Source organism: Ischnura elegans, chromosome 2 (assembly GCF_921293095.1).
Source record: "Ischnura elegans chromosome 2, ioIscEleg1.1, whole genome shotgun sequence".
NCBI lineage: Eukaryota > Metazoa > Arthropoda > Insecta > Odonata > Coenagrionidae > Ischnura > Ischnura elegans.
Window position 1 is genome coordinate 141,432,136 of NC_060247.1, and position 22,634 is coordinate 141,454,769.

At 37.3% G+C, this 22,634-nt stretch overlaps 1 protein-coding gene across 1 annotated transcript; it reads right to left on the reverse strand.

Annotated features, from left to right (window-relative positions):
• Nucleotides 1-380: 380 nt before the first annotated feature.
• On the reverse strand, nt 381-22,617 carry LOC124154716 (fumarate hydratase, mitochondrial-like). Its single transcript, XM_046528600.1, has 10 exons — nt 22,299-22,617; nt 21,950-22,075; nt 16,237-16,347; nt 9,892-10,071; nt 9,639-9,794; nt 9,358-9,550; nt 8,435-8,638; nt 4,104-4,248; nt 2,431-2,578; nt 381-616 (listed from the first exon to the last, which is right to left on the reverse strand). Exons 1-10 carry the CDS (start codon nt 22,413-22,415, stop codon nt 485-487), a joined length of 1,512 nt encoding a protein of 503 aa, XP_046384556.1. The 5' UTR covers nt 22,416-22,617; the 3' UTR covers nt 381-484.
• Between the last annotated feature and the right edge of the window lie 17 nt (nt 22,618-22,634).

Consider the following 22,634-nt stretch of genomic DNA (forward strand, 5'->3'; position numbering starts at 1 on the left):
TCCCTTCCATCTGTCCTACGGTTGTTTTCATTATGACTCATTATCTGGCCATCTAAGTTGCCCTGCCTTCTCATTAAGGTTTTTAGAAGACTTCTCTTTTCTCCTACACTACACCGTCCTTCCGTAGTATCACATTTCGAGAGCTTCCACTCTAGGACTCCTCTGCAGCTGATATCAAATAACAATGTGAGCATATGCAAATGTTCACTCTTATCATCACTATTTGCAGAACGATGCAAAAATTTTCCAGCCAAGTGGACGTACACGGACACGTCCCTGTGGGCCTGGATAGCCCTGGAGCGTGGGTGTAAATATCAGACAGCACTCTTCAGCCTTGATGATTATTCCAACATTTTAAAGACTGAGAAAGAATATAAGTGTTATTATAATAAAAAACTTTTTATTATTTACATTAACATAATTACAAAAGCCCATCAAAAGTGAGGGTAGTAGACAAGAACTCCAGAGATTTCGAGCACTTTTATCACTTGGGTCCCAACATATCTTCAGGTTTTACCCAATTAGTGAAATCCTCTTCCGTGAGATACTTCAGCTTGAGAGCAGCTTCTTTCAGAGTAGTACCTTCCTTATGGGCAGTCTTGGCAATTTTGGCAGCCTGGATAAAGAGATTATCAAAGATCAACTTGACTCATGTCCAAACGCTAATCAAAATTCAATTTTACCATTAACTCTTGATTATCCCTACTGATGGATGCAAGCTCAGGTCCTAATATGTACAGTGGAACTTGGTTGGTACGTTCCTCCTTAGCACCTTCTCCTCCTCATCACAGTGATTTTTCTCCGGATGTACCATCCGCTCAAAATACAGGTAAAACTATTGGGTCAGTGCCCTTTAAATATGTAGTGGCACTTTTCTACAGAGTACGCTCAATTATTTGCAATGAAGTAACCTGCAAGTTGTTTCCTGGTATTATCTGAGTGTGTAAACCTCCAAATTCATTAGTTATTTGTTTATTATCAGCCATTCACCTTCTTACGTTCATCTCTTCCTGCGATGGTGGATGCATCCAAATGCATTTCTCAATGCGAGGAGTATGTGCACCATTACTTGACACATGTGTTGCAGGAGCAGATGATGCTTTGGATCTCCACGCTAAGCCAAACGCAAAAATACTCGATCTGCTCATAATAATCTTGTATTACAAATAATCATATCAATATCGCTTTATCAATCAATATACATAATCATCAATATGGCTTCATTCCGAGAACGAATTTGTACGGCTGTTGGCGGGATTTGTGGTAAAGAAAATGTTGCCCAATTTTTATGACTTTTTAAAACAACCATCTGACATACTCAGGGTTATCGTCATATCCTATGAGTAATCTGCGAGAAAGAAGAAATGACTTAGCTTAACTTGTCCTCCTAATACACATACATACGGCAAATCACAGGAGAATAATGAAGTTTTTATGTAATTGTCTCAGGGAAATCTATGATAACATTGTGATTTCCATTCACACGGTATTGTTTTGGCAGTTTAATGCTAATTTTCTTGATTTTTAAACGTGAAAAGAGTTCAGGAAGGCAATCCTGCAAGAACTTCGGAAAGTAATTGTGGTTATGACGACTTTTCCACAGATTGCAATTACCCCAATATCTATTATTTACTTCCCTCGCTAGCACGTTTTCCTGTGTAGCACGCTCATTTTTTGTGGTGCCTCCAGGAACACACTAAAGAAGTTATACTGTACTTAAATAACCTGGATAATCGAGAATATATGCAATAAACAATAAATTTGGTCATACCATCAACATTCTCCTAAGTAATGAAAAAAATACTATGCTTAACAGCAGATAAAGCATTAACCAACGAAAAGGAATTGAAAAAAACATAATTATTTTTAGAAACTCAAAATATAATATTCTGTATCTTAAACTAGCATCAGCACTAAGATAAAAAATGACTGTCTACCAAAAAATAATGATGGCAGAGCACCATATTTTGACCAACCAATTAAAAATGAAAAGAAGAAATATACTTAACAGTTATAGGCATAGTAAATTTTAAAATTGATACAACTTATTCATTGATTTCATCAGCATTAAATTATTGCTATTATGTACAAAGTTACATATCTGTTAATTTTGACTGAGCAGACTGCGGCTGAGTTTTTATTTGTCCCTCATAGGAACAGCAAAATATCTGCCTCTAATTGTGATTAAATCATTAAGTCAAAGAAGTAATCAATTTATACACATTCATAAGAAAACTACATTTCCGTGCATATTTGCATGCATCTTATCAAGTTACATTCATATTTTAAATAGATTCGTTTTACTGCCTTCAGAGTACTCTTCAATAATTCATGTACAGAAATGGGAAAATGTGCCAGAAAATCCGCAAACTGAATGATTGGGATCCTGATAATCAAGAATTAACTGCATTACAAAATGATTGAACTTACCTTGTCATAACCAATATGAGGGTTGAGAGCAGTAACAAGCATGAGAGATTCATAGAGAAGCTTTTGAATACGCTCTTTGTTCGCCACAATGCCAACAACACAATTATTTGCAAAAGCATTTGAGCTATCACCAATCAGACGGATGGATCTGAAATGAAAGATAGTCTTTATGAACTGTATTCAAAGGTAGCTAAACTACATAAAGGGAAGCTGGACAAAAAATTTGAAAGGCAAATCATGGAGGATATAATGGTGTAATTTTCAGAAATGCAAATTATGTACCTTCATACTAACTATTAACAAGCATAAAAAGAACTCACTCACTGACTCACTCATTGACACTAAATATAAGCGACTAGGTAATGTCTTGGAGGTTTCAGATTTTCAGAGGGCCTTAATCCTGAGTTGATGAATTGGGAAAAAACTATAATCTTAAAATAGTAACCTGTAAGTACTCAAAAAAATTTCAAGGTGCTTAAATGGTGAAGCAAAAAATTTTCTCTGTCAGGCCATATACTTTTATTCAATAAAATTAGAAAAAAATATTATCATGCATAATGTGGTTAGAAACACGTCATGCAAAAATAAATTTGGAAGTAATATTCTGATGCCTCATTGAACTAAAATTAGAAAAAAAAATGTGATAGTCTCCACACTTGGACTATAGTGAGGACAGGTGAAAGAAGTTCCTTGAGGAGAAAGAAAAGATAAGTTCATCACTAAATTTTTCTCTTGCCCAGCATTGAAATACATATTTGCTAATGCAACCACCCATTTTATTTGTAAATGGCAAGCATGCATAACGAATCTTTTTAAATGAAACATCTACCACCAAATTGATGTGTTTAGTTACTTGAACAGCTTATGCACTCAAAATACAAAATAATGAGAACTAAAAATGTCTCCGCTCTTAAAGAATTGGAGTGTTGAGCGACCAATCAATTACAAATTAGCATTTCTCGAGGCCACATATCACTTACTGAAAATTAAAGCAGAATCTCTAGAGTACACATAGGACTTCATTCAAAAATGACAAGCATTCCTGTAAGTAATGAGCAAAATGATCCCAAAGGCAAAAAACCTTTCAAATGATACTGTATGCAAAACGGACTGATAGTATTTACTCCATGGCTCAACCAGCAATTAAATAACAGAAAATTCACATAATTTGAACCATGAATACAACAATAAGAGGATTTTCCAATTGGCCATTGGATTTGCTGCAACCAACTGCACATTTACTTGGGTTTATGCAAGTTGCCACTTGCATCAAAGATGTTGCAACGTGTTAAACGGCATAGGGTGTTTGAGCCATACCTGAACACCGAGACCGGTCCCACACCAAGAGGTTACAAGGTATGTATAAGGGGTGTCAGATATTAGACCCTCGTCTTAACGTGACTCGGTCTCCGCATCTACTGATACACCGAGAGCGAAACCGAGCTGACGCGACGGCACTCTTACAATATCAAATTCATAATAGTTCAATGCTTTTTCTTGTGATTGCAAAACCAATATTGTAAATATGTACATATTGAGAATTAATGGGTCGCTCTGCACTCCTTGCTGTGTTGTGGATATTTTGAAAAAACTGATCAACCAAGTACACATGCTTCAACATGATGGATTTGGGGTCTCCTGCCCACTGCAGCGCCTTTGATGTGAGCACTGACCTGAGAACATTGGCCACCATCATTGGCTTGAAGACATTCAGCTCAAAGTGGCCGTTGCTGCCTCCAACTGTGCATGCAACGTGGTTGCCCATCACTTGAGCTGCAACCATTGTGATTGCCTCACACTGAGTTGGATTGACTTTACCTAAAGAAAAAGTAAAACAAAATCAAACACTAGTTGAGGGAGATAAGCTAACAAGCTGCTGATGAGAAGAAATCAAACCTTTCCTATTTACGCATACATGCAGCTTTAAAAATCAAGGCTTTATGCTTATTTTGTAGCAAAAAGCCCTTCAATATTTGGATTATGCCTGGTCTACACAGGGACGTAAGTCATAAAACATACTCAGTAAGAAATTGCTTGTCTGACAGGAGACGTAAGCTTTAAGGCATCAATTCAAAAAGAAGGTGCAGATGGAAACTTGTATTATCTCGCATGATGACAGAAGAACTTATTTTCATTTTCCACCCTTTAATCAAAGTTACACCAACCTAGATTCCAATCGATAACCATCATTCTCACGGTGTTGAACACCAGCAAAGTACCAAAATATAAATGGACCTGTTATTCTTGGGGTGGGGAAGCAAAAATTCAGGTGATAGTGGCAAGGGGGATGATGAGCGATAAGCGATGACGATATACCCTGTAAATGACACTCAATCACGCAAGCCACTCACCAATTAGTCCACATATATATTAGCAACAGAGCATGATAAAAGGCCGACAAGGTCACAAAAGAGAATACCAGGTAGAGGGGAAAGAAATAACAGGTCACTCATGGATGATTCCTCAGAGAGAATATCGCACACCAACTGTGAGGAAAAGTCAAAAGGATGGTCATTAAAGAAGGATTTCTCATCAGGGGTACTTACAATTTTAAATATCTCAAGGCAATCCAATGTCACTCCCTTATTTTCTAAATAAAAAAAAACTGCTTAAAATGATGGCCACTTTCTCTCACATATTTCGCAGCATTAGTGGTGTGCTTTCCTACTTCCATATACTTACTCATTAACACACATTTTGAAACTCCAGCCTGTCTGTCCTCTGAACCTTGATTCACAATATTCACCAAATAGCTCTTATGTACTCCACTACTCCACACATTATCATTTTTGCCTTTGTAGTCCAGGAAATGAAGCACATAAAAGTGAAAAACCTTGCAATTTTTTCAAACTGAATCGATTTGCACCAAAATTTGGGATTAGACTAATTATACCCCCTACTTCAAAATCTATACTATGCTGAAGGGCGCTTTTTATTTTTTAGGGGTGAAAACTACCCCTAAAAGCTAAAACTTAAAAAATTATTTTTTAAAGCTAAAATACGTGTAAAATTTAGTTTAAATTATATGTATAATAATTTTTTTTATGTTTGGAAAATAATTTCAAGGTGTTTCAACCCATAATAATCAACCCTTATTGGGGGTTAATGTAAAAAAGAATTATCAAACTGAATCGATTTGCATAAAAATTTGTGTTCATACTAATCATACCTCCTTCAAAAATGTTTTTTCAAACTGAATAGATTTGCATAAATATTTGGGATTAGACTAATCATACCCCATTCTTCAAAATCTATATTATGCCGAAGGGCGCCTTTTATTTTTTAGGGGTGAAAACTACCCCTAAAAGCTGAAACTTAACAAATTATATTTTAAAGCTAAATACGGGTAAAATTTAGTTTAAATTATTTGTATAATTATTTTTTTTTGTTTGGAAAATAATTTTAAGGCGTTTCAACCCATAATAATCAACCCTTATTGGGGGTTAATGTAACAAAAATTATTTACCCTAAAAATAAAAATTATTTATCACATTGTATCTTCTTATTCACTTTCTTACTCCTTTTTATTATGTATTCACTTTTTTCTCTCATGATTTTAATCACCGCACAGAAAAGATATAACAATAGGATTAACAGAACAAACTTCGTCATGGTAACATAAACAAATAAATGCACATTTATGGAGACATTACATGAAACACAATCAAACGGAGACTGTATGGCTTCCAGTCTTCCCACCACATGCATGCTAACTGGTCACTGTGAGCGAGAGCACACATACTCACATATGTGTATGTATATATACATCTTATGGGTATGTGTGTTTATTTTGTAGCAAATTTGAGTGTGTCGTTAGCTTCTAACGTAAAGTACACAATGTATGTGCTGATTATGCTCTGAATTGTGGATTTCGAATTTTTCGAAAATAAATTTGATTGGTATTTCAAACATAGCTCCTTTATTTTTTATGATAGAAAGTTCATTTAAATTGTATTTTTTTGGGTTTTTACTGACTACAAGGTCATGTGAATTAAATTTTTTTCGAGTCATTAATTTTGAAAGGGGAGGGATTTAAGGGTTTTAATAAGGTGGAGCCTTGTTGGAAATAAGAGGTTTTAATTATCAATATCTCACCAAATATTTATTGTATAGAAAATTGAAACACACCAAAATATTTGAAAATAAAGAAGCTACAATTTGTTACTCTAGCATTTTTTTCATATCTCCAGTTTTTTTGGAGTTATTTTGAAAAAAAGAGCATTTTTAACGAAATTGTAGAAAATTACTTTTCACTTTTTCCTCCAATTTTTTTCAAAATTTCGAGTTGTAAATAAAAAAACTTCTAGGATCAATTAACAATACTTAAATAAAGAGAAATACTGAAGGACATTGATCAATTTGGTCTAGTGTGGTAATAAGGAGTTGTTTTCACTGATTTTTTCGTACAAAAAAGTAGGGACTGATCTTATTTTTAATCATAACTCGCTCAAATTTCATGATAAAAAATATTTTTTCTCATTATAAGAAAGTTTTTAAAAACACTTTTAAACAGATTACATAATTTTTCCTCGAAAATTACATTTTTCCCGCTATTTGGTATTGAATCTTTCAAATTTAGCGTATGACAAACAACAGATAACCATCAACAAGTTGTAGCTCGGTCCGAATTGGTCGTAAAGGAAATATGAAATAAGATTTTTATTTGATTTTTTACAAGCTACAGTTTTTTAATTCACTATTTCCTAATAAAATTAATACTTTTCAAGTTATTTGCCTATAATCGATTAAAATCGTTGATTTTTTCGTCAAAAAACTGTTACTTTCAATCGCAAATAACTCGAAAAATATTAATTTTACGCAAAAAATGGAAGGAACATTTTATTCTTAGAATTTATTTTTCTATCGATTCCTGTGGTCAAAATATAATTAAAATTTTCCACCCCCAAGATGGGGTGGAAACCACCCCTAGGGTAAAAGCGCCTGTCGGCATGATATAGACTTTGATTCTTGGTATATTCCCTACTTATTGTGAAAATTTCAAGAAAATCGATTCAGTTTGAAAAAATTGCAAGCCAAAATGCTTCATTTCCTGGACTATTGGCATTACATAACAAATTATCAGCAGAGCATGTAATATTAACAAGATTATTGAAACTTATCCTTAGGTAACATTTATCATAATCCGTAGGGTAGGTTCAGAGGAGCATCTTTATGCCATCGATTAGGTAGCTCAGGCCATTGATCTTCCATGAGGAGCCTAAATCTATTTCCAGATTTTTACCTTTTCTTAAAATTACAGATAAAATCATATTTTCGTTTACTTGACTAGCGTGTTTGGGTGTAACGGACAGTGTTTGTCCTCATCATTCCTCCTTTTCCCCTGCAGTTTTAAATTAAAGTTACCCACGAGTTTAGTTTCCAACCAGGACAAAACTCTACTCCCAGGAACGAAACTATATTAATCGAAACTCCTCTGCTCATAGTTAAGTTTTGATCTCTGAAGTTGAGTGTAGGGAGAGGGAGGGAGGGAGGGAGGGAATAGTTTCGACCCATTACGTTTGACATACGTGTAGAGGGGTTAAACCATCGAGCTTACAGTCAAATGGCCAGTTTGTATTCACCGTTCTCCTGCTAGTGGTAAAAATATGAGTGCCCCCTGCATCTAATGGCGTTAGGCCGAACCTCTACTTCATTCAACCATGCTTCGTACTCGGTGAGTGGGTCGAAGCTAAACTGTTCGAAGGTGGTCCCTCCAGTGCGAAACATTGTCTAGGTTTCATTTCGTCCCACAGTTTTAGTTTAGTTTTGACACCGATTTCGTTCCGACCCTGAGTTTAGCTCCCCGGGTTTACGTCCATTTCGTTTTGTTTCTAAATTTTGCCCTTGTGAACAAAAATACAGAAATTTCACCAGTTTTGACTTTCTTTCAGTTCCTATTGCCATCCCTGATGACGTCTAAATATTTTACCGATTTTAGCCTTGGCCGTAAATGGGTTAAACGCATCCAAAATATGATAAGCAGAGGGCAGCATTGTATTCTCACCTGGCATGATGCTGCTGCCAGGCTCATTCTCAGGTAGGCTGAGCTCTCCAAGGCCACACCGGGGGCCCGAACCCAAGAAACGAATGTCATTGGCAATTTTCATCAAACTGCAAGCAATGACATTCAAGGCACCAGAAACTTCCACCATTGCGTCGTGGCTAGCCAAAGCTTCAAATTTGTTGGGTGCTGTTGTAAAAGGCAGTCCTGGAAAAATATAAATACAAGAGAAAAAGGATTTCATTCATTCCGAGTAATTCAGGAAGGCCACTTTCTTTCCCACAGAAACTTCACACCATAAGGGTTTCTACTTGGGGTATCAATATGGATTTCGATGCAAAGCAGTCGGTATGTTACACCATGTATTGTGCCAATTGTGCTATGTGACATATACCGTATTTCTCCGAATATAGTCCCCCTCTGAATATAATCCCACCTAATTTTGAGGCTTCAGTTTCGGATAAAAATTTAAAAATGTGCTTGAATGTAGTCCCCTCCTTTACTTCTACCATGCACATTTTCGGAAGAAAAAGAGGGGACTATATTCAGAGAAATACAGCACTAACTCATTTATACCTATTTTCCATTTGTGGAAAACCTGACACTAATATGCGATGTAATACCCATGGCTGATAAAACAGCATTATGATGCAATTTTTCTTTCTATGCTGCTACAATAAGTTTTATCACATCACATTAAGAGCGAATTCGGTATGTTTTGCCAACCAATTGCAGCCTGTGACTTGAGAAATTAGCCACCTTTTTCAAAGCAGTTTTTCTGAGATCAGCTCAAAGAATGTAGCAGTAACTGTTTGTCATTATGCCCAAATATTGATATTTTTTCCTTACATACTCACTAACAGTTAGAGATTAATGCTATACATATAAAGAAAATTTTGATATGATATTTGAAGACCAATAAATACCAGTAAGATTGGATACTTCTTTAGCGACTTTTTCTGCAAACCCAATTCTTGTGTTTAAACCAGTTCCTACAGCAGTTCCTCCAGCAGCTAAGTAATAGAGGCGAGGTAGAGTATCCTTCACTCGCTGAATGCCAAAGCTAATTTGTTGAGCATAGCCACTGAACTCTTGGCCCAAAGTCAAAGGAGTGGCATCCTGGAAAAGCCCATATACGCAAGGGGTATGACAAACTGGAACATTTCTACATAACTGAAAATAATATAATATGCATAAACCAGCTCACCTGAGTGTGAGTTCGTCCAATTTTGATGATGTCAGCAAATTCCTTGGCCTTATCATCCAATGCTTTATGAAGATTTTGAAGACCAGGAATTAATGTTTTATGAATTTCCACAGCAACAGAGATGTGCATGGCCGTTGGAAATGTATCGTTGGAGCTCTGAGAAAATGATAGCAGCAAATTAATTCATCTGATCAAGAATCGGTCTTCTATAATAATAATAATCCAGAAAACATGGCTCTTGTTGATTACCAACCTGACTTTTGTTCACATGATCATTTGGATGAACAGGATCTTTGCTCCCCATTTTTCCACCCATAATCTCAATCGCTCGATTACTAATCACCTCATTGGTATTCATATTGGTTTGCGTTCCAGATCCTGTTTGCCAAATGACCAGCGGGAAATGATCATTGTAGAGTTTTCCACTGATAACCTAAAAAAGAAACAGCACATGAAAAATATTTCTGGCTTGAAGAAGTATTACTTTAACAACTAATAAAAACCTACGCATATAGTTCTACAAAGAGCCTTTCAAAAACACAAGTGATAAAAGCTAGGTAATTACAACAAAGTGTTATTATGATGAATGCTCCATTCTTTCAGGTATTTTCACTGCAAAATTTTTACAGATGACAACAGTTTGGGCTACATTTCGAGAGGTGTATAAAGTTGAGAAGTAATTTTCTGCCAGGATTTGGTGTCCTTAATGAGTGGGTGCTGTTCTCTGTTTGGCCTGATAATATTCACCCCATCAGTGTGCGTCCAGTTCTCTAAAATGACACTCAGATGTATGTAATAAAAAAGGATAGAATCAAAAGCATATGTCCAGGCACCTAATTGAAAATTGTATACAACGGCAGGGAAGGAACTTGCATATTAGCTACAGAATGCTAAAGCTGAAGAAAATTTCCAACGAGAGTTCAGTCGGAGAGGGAGCGTGTCCTGGGGAGAGACTGATGGGGAGGGGCTACTCTTCACACTACAGATCCCATAAATTTTAACTTCTCATTGACTGCGTCCACTTGCAAAAACATTGGCTGCGGCATTCCCATTAGTGCTGAAAAGTTTACCCACAAACCTTACAAAAAGGTAAAACTTTTGAGTTCCTCTCGATATAGAACGGTAGAATTTGTTTGATATGTATCAAAATTCATACCTGCAATATCACCGATGGCATTAAAACATCTCAAGACACTGATGTTCACAATAAATTAACTTTTTTTTTTCTTTAAGGAGTTGCTCACATACAGCATTTCTGCCAATTTATAGTGACGCAGTAACAAACATAAAATTTTAGCATAAAAAAATTGAACAGAGAGCAGTGGCATAAGATAGTAAAGAACAAAATAGAAGGCACGAGGAAAGGGAGGTGGAGAGGGAGGTTTATTTACTAGCCGAGGAATGGGACATGGCAAGTTTGATAAATGAGTTTAAGGGCAGAAAAAATGGGTCAATATTGTCTGGTAATAAAGGCGGTGTTGGAGTGAGCACTTAACAAGGGATAGTCTAGGGATAGGCGTATGGAGTAAGGAATGTGTACGAGTGGGTCGGCAAGGCACTCTGAAATTAATGGATGAAAGCAAATCAGGACAATCAATGTGTGAATTTAGAATATTGTGAATAAGTTTTAAGTCTGTTTTAATTCTTTGTTGGGAGAGATCAGTCATTAATAGGGAAGATACGAGTGAGCTGGTGGACATGTCACGCAAGTGGGGAACTCTGCGTCTTACCATTCTGGCGAAGAAGCTTGTTATACTGTGAAGAGAGGTGAGGTTAGAGGGGGCTGCGATGGACCATATGGGAGAGCAATATCCAGTGACTGGAAGGATAAATGTCGAGAAATATGATTTTAAAGCTGTGGGATCGGCTATTTCTGTGTAGCGGTAGAGGAGACCTAAAAGTGACATAGCTTTGTTCGTGATTAAATGAATGTGTTCTGAGAAGTTAAGTTTGGTGTCAGTAATGACGCCTAAATCCTTCACAGCCGAAACACGTTGAAGAGGCTCGGAATTAATTGAATATTGAAAAGTAATAGGGGCTTTTTTAAGAGAAATCGAAAGGGAGTCGCATTTACTGAAATTTAAATGTAGGTTCCAAGTATTGCACTACAGTGCAACCTCGATATAACGACACCCCACGGTGTACTAATAAACACTCGATATAGCGAATTGTCGCTTTACCGGAGGTGGAGCAAATAATAGCCAATATACCTGTTGCGAACAGATATACAGGAACAGGAGTGGTGCGGCGACAGATAAACATCTATCCGATAAACGTAAGCATAAATCCAGACGAAAGGCGATGTTTTTTTGCATCACTAAATTTCCTTACTCAAACAATGACTAACTATTCAAACAATTTATAAGTGCCGTACTGAATAAAAATCATGGAAAGCATTGTTTCGTCAATCATTATGCCAATGCACAACCGACGAAGCCATTTTTCTATGCACTTAATTAGTTCATTTACGTGATCATTCTATTATTTTGGTATTTTCCACTGAAAATTCAAAAATTAATTGATAAAACAGTATCGCGGTTATTTAATGCCTCAAATGTTTCCATTGGTGTATGTTTATTGTTTCTGTACGTTATGCGGCAGTGAAGTGAAATAACGCATTACATTTGTTTCTACCGGCGAAAACGGTGGAAGTTTGTATAACGTTCCCGCCTTGGAAGACTTTTTCTATCAAATAATGTAATACCTACATAATCTACGGTAAAAAGTTTGCTAAGCTTGAAAAATGATGTGATTAAAATTGCCGTTGTTGAAAAAAAGTTTCTTTTTGAGTGTTACGCTCGCGACGTATTTGAAGTAATACACCGAGTTTACCACGGCACTGCAAACGAGAGTTAGTTGTTCTGCGAGTTCTTCCAGCGGCCACCAGGGGATGCTCGGCTACCCACGTGACAAAAGAGAGCGCCAGTACGACTCCGACCTCTGACGCGAATAGTTCACCCTTGTAAATCCGCAACGGAGAATAAATACGTCCATCCGGGCAATGCACGCTGAGTATCATTGCTTCGTACATCCTACATCATCGCTAAGGCGCACTACCTACCTTTAGAGGCATCATTGCAAGAAATACCTCATACTGCAAGGGTTTTGTCAAGGAGTTGTATGTAAAAAAGTTCCGTTTCGTCTATATTATATGATGCGGGGAATACTTCTAAAGATACTTACGATCGGAGTCCTTTCTTCCACGACTTCGGGTTTACACCGCAGGCATGACCAGCAATTATGAGGGGAGATAACGCTTTGGTGCTTCGCATTAGTATAATCAACCTTCTGCACTCTTAAAATTCTCGATTCGCAATCTATCCCTGAAATGTTCCGCTTTAGGCTTGGGCGTAGCCCCTTTCTCAGAAGTTCCCGCAGATTGGAATGGGCAAAACCACCCGAACAAAGCTCCTTATAACTATTCATCGTCTGCATTCCTTGGGCGCTTCTGTGTTTTTATAATTTTGCAGAGCGAATAGGAAGATAAATTAATTTCGACACTCTCATATTACTCCTTTATTTTTATTTTCTCACTTAGACGTGTTTGGTGTTTTTTTGGCCATGGTGACTGCCATCAAATGCTTTCTATTCACGCAACTCACGGACGTGCGGGTATGCTGCCGACTACTTTCTGCAGAACGAGGAACAAAAGAAGATGAAGCATTCGCGAATGCTTATGCCACAATATTTTCACCAAAATTAACTACTTATTTATCGTACGACAGTTTACCACATAAATTTGAGACTGAGCACTCCATTAACTTCATATCTAACAGATCGCTAGAAATTACAGAGGTTAAGGAGTCTTGATGAAAGTCTTCCGGCGGTGAAACCCTCGCTATGGCGAGAGGCAGCACCAAAAGGGTTTCGTAAAAACGAATTTTTTAACACGCTTATTATAGGGTCAATTGACGGTGCATCGACTATCTCTCGTTATAGCGGGAGTGTCGCTATAGCCCGTACTCGCTTTAACGAGGTTCCACTGTATTATGCAGTCAAGTTTAAAGAATCTTGAAGGACTTTGCAGTCCGAGGGAGTTTGAATTTGCTTAAATAGCTTAAAGTCGTCCGCGTAAAAAAGAGTACATATGTGTCTGGGATGGAGGCAAAAGTGTGGCTAGGTCATCAATGAATAGGCTAAATAAATATGGCCCCAGGACACTACCTTGGGGAACACCTGATGTTACCGGGGACCAGTAGGACGAGGTGCCAGAAAATATAACTCTTTGGGATCTATTAGTATGGAAGGATTTGACGAGATTGAGAAAGGTTCCATGCACGTTGAATCGTTGACTAAGTTTGTGAAAGAGGAGGGTATGGTCAAGTGAATCGAAGGCTCTGGAGAAATCAAGGAATATGGCGTCAAGTTGAGAATTTTTTGCTATTGAGTTGACGGCATGGTGAGGGAATACAGATAGGTTTGTAAGACAGGAACGATTAGGATGGAAACCATGCTGATTTTTCGAGAGGTTAGGGGATGTTAAGTAATGTAATCTGTTGAGTATAATCCTCTCAGCGACAGAGGATAGGATCGGAAGTAAAGAAATCGGGCGGTAATTAGCGACTTCACATTTAGAGCCAGTTTTATGGATTGGTATAATGTTCGCCATTTTCCACTGATGCGGAAAGACACCGAGCGTGAAGCAGCGATTTAACAGAAGACTCATAGGAATCGCGAGGGAGGAGGCGCAGTTACGTATAAAGATAGGACTGAGGCCATCAGGGCCTGGTGAACGATGGAGGGGTATTTTGGAGAGAAAGTGAAAGACTTCCTGTGGATCGGTCTCAATGCGGGAAAGACGTGCGTACAAAGAAATGCGTACATCAAGCTGTGAGGGAGTGGTCAGGGAAAGAAGGGACATTGGATGCAGGCATTAGACGATCTGAAAAGAATTTAGCAAACAAGTTTTGTCTATTAGGGCCCTCAGCGTAACTGTTTTCATAACAAACATTGTCCGGAATTCGAGAATGATTGTGGCGGCGATTCACAAAAGACCAGAATTTTTTAGGGGTGGTGGTGATAGATGAGCAGACACTATGCTCATACTCCTTGTGGTCACGATGGATGAGAGCTTTAGAATATCGACGAAGCTCTGTGTAAGAGCGACGAGTATGTTCGTTCGGAGTCGTCTTGTAGAGGTACAACGCTTGATTTTTGTTTCTGAGAGCATGCAGGGTGTCAGCTTTAAACCAGGAGGGGAATTTCTTAGATTTAGGTTGAACAATAGGCACAAAGTCCTTAACGGCACTTTCAATGATGGCGTACAGGAAGTCCACTCCAGGAAGATTGGATGATTTCACGGAAGATTGATTTCAGTTGACTGAATTAATTTAGCTAACTTCAAACATGGACCCATTCTCAAAGCCACCCGTACTTTCAAATGAAGCTCATAGCTTTTACTCGGTTTGCTCTATATACGCTTTCTAAAATTAGGAATTCAAGCAAAACCAAATAGGATACATTCATAACACCTTTCTAAATGATGATTTAAAAAATATTTAATTCTTATCAATACTGCAAAAACACAGATTGATTCCACCTCCAAAATATTGAGCTGATTAACACCCATAAATTTGTCACACTTGCAACAAATTCTTGACATCATTACATAATCCTCCAAAAAATGCTTGCCAAATGCACGTTAAAAGTGATTGCCTTGCAGTTCTAAAACACTAATTTGGGGTTGTTACCAGATCTGTGAATTCAAAGTCACTCACTCAATTCCCCAGATAGCACAAAGTAAGAGAGTTTCTTATGGTTTTCGTACAGAAAAAATTGATAAGAAGCTTATCATAAGCTAAGGGACTTATATAAGGCAAGGATGAGATTTTAGGGGAAGAATAGGTAAGGAATGCAATCAAATATCCTCAGATTAATATAAGTCACTTCTGCTGGAGTACCAAAGGCGGCAGAACAGTGTACTACACATGCTACACTGCTCAGCCTGACATGAATTTAAAGCCAACCAGTGAAATGCAGCGAGTCTTTATAAGAGCAGAGCAACTGATAACAGATCTTAAATAGAAAAAAATTAACAACTGCAAGCGACCTGGTGAAGACGCAAAGCATAATACACATACATACTTTTTCCTTGTGGCGAAAAAAAAACCACTGGGAGAATCGAATGTGTGACCCACAGATCAGAAAACTTTGTACGCTAACTACTTCACCGCAGCATCTGTTAAGTATGTTAGGCGTAGGTACCAATTTAAAACCCAATTGTTTAGAAAAACTTAGCTGCTGCGTGCATGAAACAAACTGAAATTATAATAAAACTTGAATAAGGTCCACACAATTTAACATTTATATGATTTTTGATATGATTTTTTCCCAGAAATATTGGGCAAAAAGGAGGGATTAGACTAGGAGACACATATATGTGTGTGGTGTAGGATTTGCTAAAATGGTGACACATTATTGAGAAAAGTGACAATCCGGGCAATATGTATTACTAAAAAGTGATAAGTTCGAAATGTTAGAGACTTAATAACCTTTGCTGATAATGCTATAGATTAACAAATCACAATAAAAGTCGTCTGTAAGAAAAAGGAAAGACTTAAAAAATTGGGTAAATGAATTATATATCTTGAGTACACACCTCATCCGCAGCCTGGCAGATGGCATCGGAAACCTTGGGATCCAATCCAAATTCCTTGTTGACAATAGCCGAGGCTTTTTTCAAAACTCCCATTGCCTTCACCACTGGCAGCTACAGGAATAAGAGGAAAACTTATTAAAGAGTTGAATGAGCAACAAAAGAAACTAACAGTAACCGGGAAAAAAGATTCACAAGAAATGTTTCTTGACAAAGTTTGAGATACCACCACTAGTCTCCGAGAAAATAGGTCATCTACTATTACAAACAAAAAATATGAAACCACAAAGATCATCTTTTATTGCAAGGATGTAGAATGACCAATAAAAATTTTATTACAAAAAATCAAATGCTATCAAATTTTTTTAAGAATGGAAAATATGCCAAGTGTTTAAAAATTAATCCCATATTCTATTTAGCTTTACTTAGAATATTTATCATCTTATATTGCCTAATAAGCATAGTTAAACAGTTTAAAATGATTCTATCAATTGTAGACAAAATGACCACATTAGGCATCCTGGGTTGGCAAATAAGTTCAAGTGTTCCTATGTAAAACATTTACAATTTTAAAAATGTATGTATCTTTGAGGTAGAAATTTCCTGCATAAGCATCATAGTTTAACATGCTCTATCTCCCCAAAAATGAAACCTTATTGCCAATAGTAATTCATACAAAAGGTAAGTGTACATGGTAGAGTTTTTAGTTTGATTTTCCCATGCGAGAGCAGTCTACCAGAAAATCCAACAGTGAAAATGTCTCTAAGAGCACTTCCATCTTGTGAGACTCTCAGCTCTTGTGGTAGAGCTGCTCTCATGCTAGAGCGGCAGTGAGAACAGAGAGGTAGGGTATCTTGCTAGTCTGTTCACGCTCTATCAAGGTTGTCAGGTAGAGTATCTTCTCTTGGAAGAGCTAGAATCAATCCTTTCTGCAAAAAATGGATTACAAGTGGGGAAAAACTGGCCTCTGATTTAATTCAGCTGTTCGAGAGTTATGCAGAAGAATGATCAGATGCTTCTCTGGAGTCTCAATTCAATGAAATACTTTCAAATTAATCTCACCGTATGAGTGTCCCGATTACTGTAGACGTCATCATGAACACTGTGAATCGCTGGCCGAAACAACTAAAGTACAGGTGAAACTCACCCAGTGGAAGACCGGAGAGCAATTCATTCAGTTACCCAAAACTTTGGAATATTGCAAGTAGGAGTACCTGGATAGTCACAAAAAAGCAAAACCATTGAAGGACATTGCAGAAAATTAGCAAATGGAGGAGAATTCTAGGAAGTGGCACTATGAATGAAAACCGAATTGAGAAGCAAATTAGATGGGCTAATGACACCATGCATAACTGTGAGTCTTCCGGAAGGCCTTCTTTCCCTCCTCAGACGACTCTCTTGCCTACTTATCTTGTTAGTTGGAACCCTTTTGAGGAGAAAATTGCAGTCCTCTAAACAAACTGGTAAATATTTTCATATCAATTCACATCTTCATAATTGAACAGCTCATGCCACAACATATGCAAATATCTCACACCTTATTTCCTTTTTAAGATCCACTGCTACCCACAATCATCTTTATCTCACACTATTATAAACTTAAAATCAACAATTTTGTCATGAATCAGAAACACAGTCGAATTTTTTGACACACAACACAATTTAGATAATTCACAAAAATTATTGATCACTTTTCCTTGTGATACTTTTTACTGTACTTTTTCATTCATTTTTTTATCACATGTAGCAATTTTATGATTTTGCATGTTTTTTTCATTTCTTTATTTCCCATTTCATAACATTTTGCACATTACATCGCAACATTAAACATTTTAAATAATTGACCTTTAAAAGCTATACAAAGGAAAGACGTTGGAAACACTCATAGAAGAATAATTTGCTTAGGCAGTGTGTATGTATGTATTTGGAATTGATGGATCACAATTCCAAATGTCTGTAATTGAAGTATTATTGATTGCTTCAAAATAATTCCAACATCAGAAGAAGTTAAAATAGGAAAAGGAGCATGAATAGGTAGTAGATTATCGAAAAAAAATATCACTTAGTATTTGTTCTATTGACAAAGAAGAAGTATCGAGACATAGTATTTTGTAGATGATCAGCTTGGATTTCAACTTTCTTTATTAAATGCAAATTATTACATATTAAACAAAAACCTGTCACAGTACTTTCTTTTATGCTAATAACACAACAAGAACAGTAGTTGCTAATGGCCATCTCTCTCTCTGCAAGCACTCTACAGTTGACAATCACACTCCCATCTCTGAAATACTGAGATTACGCAGGCTCAATCTGTTGCACATCAAGAGCTATCTCCCGAGAGAAAATTTTGCATCAGTGTGTACAGCATATAGAATAAGTCTTGCTACAGCTGCTTTACAACCCTTGAGAGTCTTGCTAGAGTAAAATCTCTCAACGGTGGGTACAGTCTCTAAATTAAGTCTCGCTAGAGCAGTCAAACTCTAGCTAGATTTTGCTCTACAGTGTACATGTACCTTTATGGACTGCCACATATCACAGCTAGTTAGCTTGCAAGAGTTGTAATGACACATGCACTATTGTATTATGGAAGCCACAGTAAAGAGAGTAAAGAGCTGTTCACTTGATCAAATGAAATCTAAGTGCATCCTTAACTTTGAATTATGTTTATTGTGGTGTTGTAACTATGACCATAATGTATGTAATGGAAACTCATGGCATGCCTTTGAGGCCCATCCAAGATGGCAACACAAGGGTATGAGGACTTCATGTAGCCACTATCAAAGGTAAACCCCATTCCAGCGCTCAAGTCAGGCAATGCGATACATATTTATGAGGTATTCTTCAAGAGTGCCGAGAACAGCAATGAAATTCACATTAACTGCCAATGGAAAAAAATCCCTAGGATCAACAATCAAGTGAGAAGATTTCTAATAGACAACATTTCAGTGGAGCAGTGATTTGGAAACCAGGTGAAAGACAGCAAAATATACCCTGAGGCAGAAATCGACAGCCACAGAAATGAAGTGATGATGAAGAACCACCTAAAATTCAAGAAACTGGAGAGAGCTAAGAGGAACTTATGGCAATTAGAAAAACTGTAGGTAGCTCATTATCAGATAGCCTTTTTAAGAAATGGTTAAGAATAAAGTAAAAGAGGATATTCTCAAGAAATCAGTTGAAGAAAAGAGTAGAAACATAAAAAATAGACTACAGGAGGCTGCAAAATAAGTCAAGTGAATTCTATGGATCATGGATGAAACCTTAGCACCCATTCAAAGGAGAAAGTACAAGAATGCAAAAAGGAATGAAATCAGATGCAAAGCAAAGAAAGCTAGAGAAATGTGGATGGGGAATTGCTGAGATGTGTAGAACAACTTCTAAATAGAATTGCCTTGCACGCAGTTAAGGAGTTGCCCGCTATAACAACTGCGCTACATAGGACATTGATGAGGCAGTTTTCTGTGGAGAAGTCATCACACCTGCAACCATTGCAGGGTCTCCATTGGATTTTGCTTGCTGGTTTTTGAAATAATCTCCATATTTAATTTTAATTGTTGAATACTAATCGATGTGCCATTCTAATCATGATAAAAGTGTATAAACATTGCATTGTAATCCAGTTCTGGGCTATTCTGAAAATTTCAGCACTCCAGCTAATCAGGTCAAAATTTGAGTTGCAAGATGTTGCTCGGAAGGCCAAACAAACAAGAAAGCAAGTATGTATAACAAAACGCAGTAAAATAGAAATATACATAATATTTACACAGAAAGTTGAATCATCTCAGTGTATCCGCTGGTTTGGCTCTGGGCTTCATCTATTGGCTAGTTGTCGTAATTTTGCATTTTCACGATAGGCAAACCATGAAAGAAAATTTCACCTCCATAGTCCCAGAACATATCTTTTATGTAAGGGTTACAAATTGTGGGAAGGGAAATGTCTATAGTTCACAAAGGCTGGTGAAGAGCCTAATCTGGAGTGTAGAGCTTTATGTTGCTGAAACAAGGTCACTTAGGAAGGACGACGAGAGAAGACTGTAGGCATTTGAGATATGGGTATGGAGAAGAATGGAGAGGGTGAAGGAGAAGCAGCTTCCAGATGTCATATAAAGAGGAGACAGAAGGCTTGGACAGAGCGATTACTGAGCAGGGAGGGATGGGAGACTAAAAACAACTTTTAAGGGTAAAATGTTAAGTAAGCAAGGGAGTAGAAGGAAGAGGATAGGCATGTGGACAGAATGAAATGGAAAAGGCCTTATTGTGAATTGAAGCCCTGGGAAGTCAAAGTTGGGAGGATAGACCAACATCTCCACTGCACAAGCTCAATTATCGCCCGCCTAATCAAATGCGCTCATGTGGGAGTCCAAAGTGCTCAAGCTGGCTGTAGCCGGAGCACATTTGTATTGTTGGGCTCCTACATGAGCACATTTGATTTGGCGGGCGATAATTGAGTGCTTGTGCAGTGGAGGTACCGAGACAGACCCGGGTAATCCGCAAAATGCTCCCTACAAATTTAACCAACCAACCTACCAGCCTTAACCAACACACTGATATAGTACCTTTAATCTAGCTCATTTCAAGCAATCTAGTGACCGTGTTCCAGTAAAAATTAGTTTTGGAGTTAATGATTTCTTACTAGCAACTACCAGGCTCCTATTACTCATTTCCAGGAACTAAACTCATCACTCTCATACAATTTTTTTATTATAATTTATTTTTATAAATTACTGTTGCCATGCACTTGGTGATTGATGGTAGTACAGTAGAAAAAGATAAAGAATTATTTAGCAACCAAAACAGTTTGCATGCTTAGATTTTGAATATTGAATCATGTAATTCACTCAGACTTGGTGAAGAAAGGTATACTTTTGTCTCCAAAATTCCCTTAAACATAGCACATGGGGAAGAAGTGGAAATCCATAAAGTTCATGTGAAGTCTACGAAATGTAGGTAATACAATAGAATATCCACAGACAAAAAGTGGGCGGGTTTCATATAAATTCTTTAGCTATATTGCTACTATAAACTATATTGCCATGGCAGCTGAGCTTTTGATTACACAAACCCAGTCGTTTTCAACAAGAGATTACTGCCAAGTAATTAATCCCTGCAGTCAACTATGTACTGAGAACAATTCACCACAGCTCAACATTAACTACAGCACTTTGTGTTGTTAACTAATTGGAAATGCTGGAAAATATACCACCTAATTTCCAGTACTTTTTATGAAAAGCTTATACATTTATAAGGCCTATTAATTAGGAGGAATTAAGAAACGAGTCCGGGGAAATTAATTTTTTAGCGTTCAAGGTATAACCCACTTGCCACTAAAAATAATATATATCGCAATACTTCCAGTTCCTATTCCCCTATACTCATGTGCCGCTACTACCATACTTCCTGCTCTTTTATTTCCAATTTACTTAAATAAAAAATATCATGGGTGTCCTTACTCAACCTAGCCTTACAATGATCTAACCCTTCTCCTGAGCCAAAAACATACAGTTAATCCATTAGGCAAGTTGTTGAGACCATATACTTGGAATTACCTAGCACTGGGGGTTTCTTTGATAAAATTAAGCCCCTTCGTGACAACCAGAAGAAAATAAATTCGGACGGGAAATATTAAAAATTTAACGAAGAAAAAATCATAAGACAACTGATGTCGAATAAGGAATGTGACATTTCATTCACCAGGGAAGGATATTTAATTTACCGGCATTCTTTCCGGATCGCCTCCGATTGGGAAATTCATAACAGATCGAACAGTTTGAGCTCCATAATATTTCTCGTTTGGAACCTTCAACTCTCCAAAGGTATCTCTTTCGATCCTGTGTCCTTCCTATTGGCAAAAAATAGAGAAGAATTCGGTTAGACTAGATACTTGCTAAAGTGAATCAACAACATGGTTTTCGAATGCACTTTCAAAGAAAATAAATTGCATCCTCGTAATCGGAGTAATTAAGTACGTGGTCTTGTTAATTGACAAAAATACTGAACCAGCAGGAATAAGCAAGCAAACAAATAAAAAGGGTTCCCATACGCAGGGTTACCAGAATACGCACCATTTTTGCGGCAGTTGTGCTAACAGACGACCTTAGAATTCTGCTCCCGACTCTAACATTCTTCAGCAATTCAGTCACGCCGCTTCCGACGCGGGGCAACTGCTGTAACAATGGCATCGCTGCTTTCTTGACCTCGAACTATTGCGTGGAAATCCTCACGGTTAACCCGTTCAGTTCAACCCGATGTAGCTGAACGAGAGATAACCTACCGCAACAGAAATATCGTCTGATTTCGATAATCACAGGTTCGTTGAACGATTGTCGATGTTTCCAGGTTATCTATCGATGGATCGACACACAATTGTCGATTACAGAAATAGTCGGGAATCGGCACAT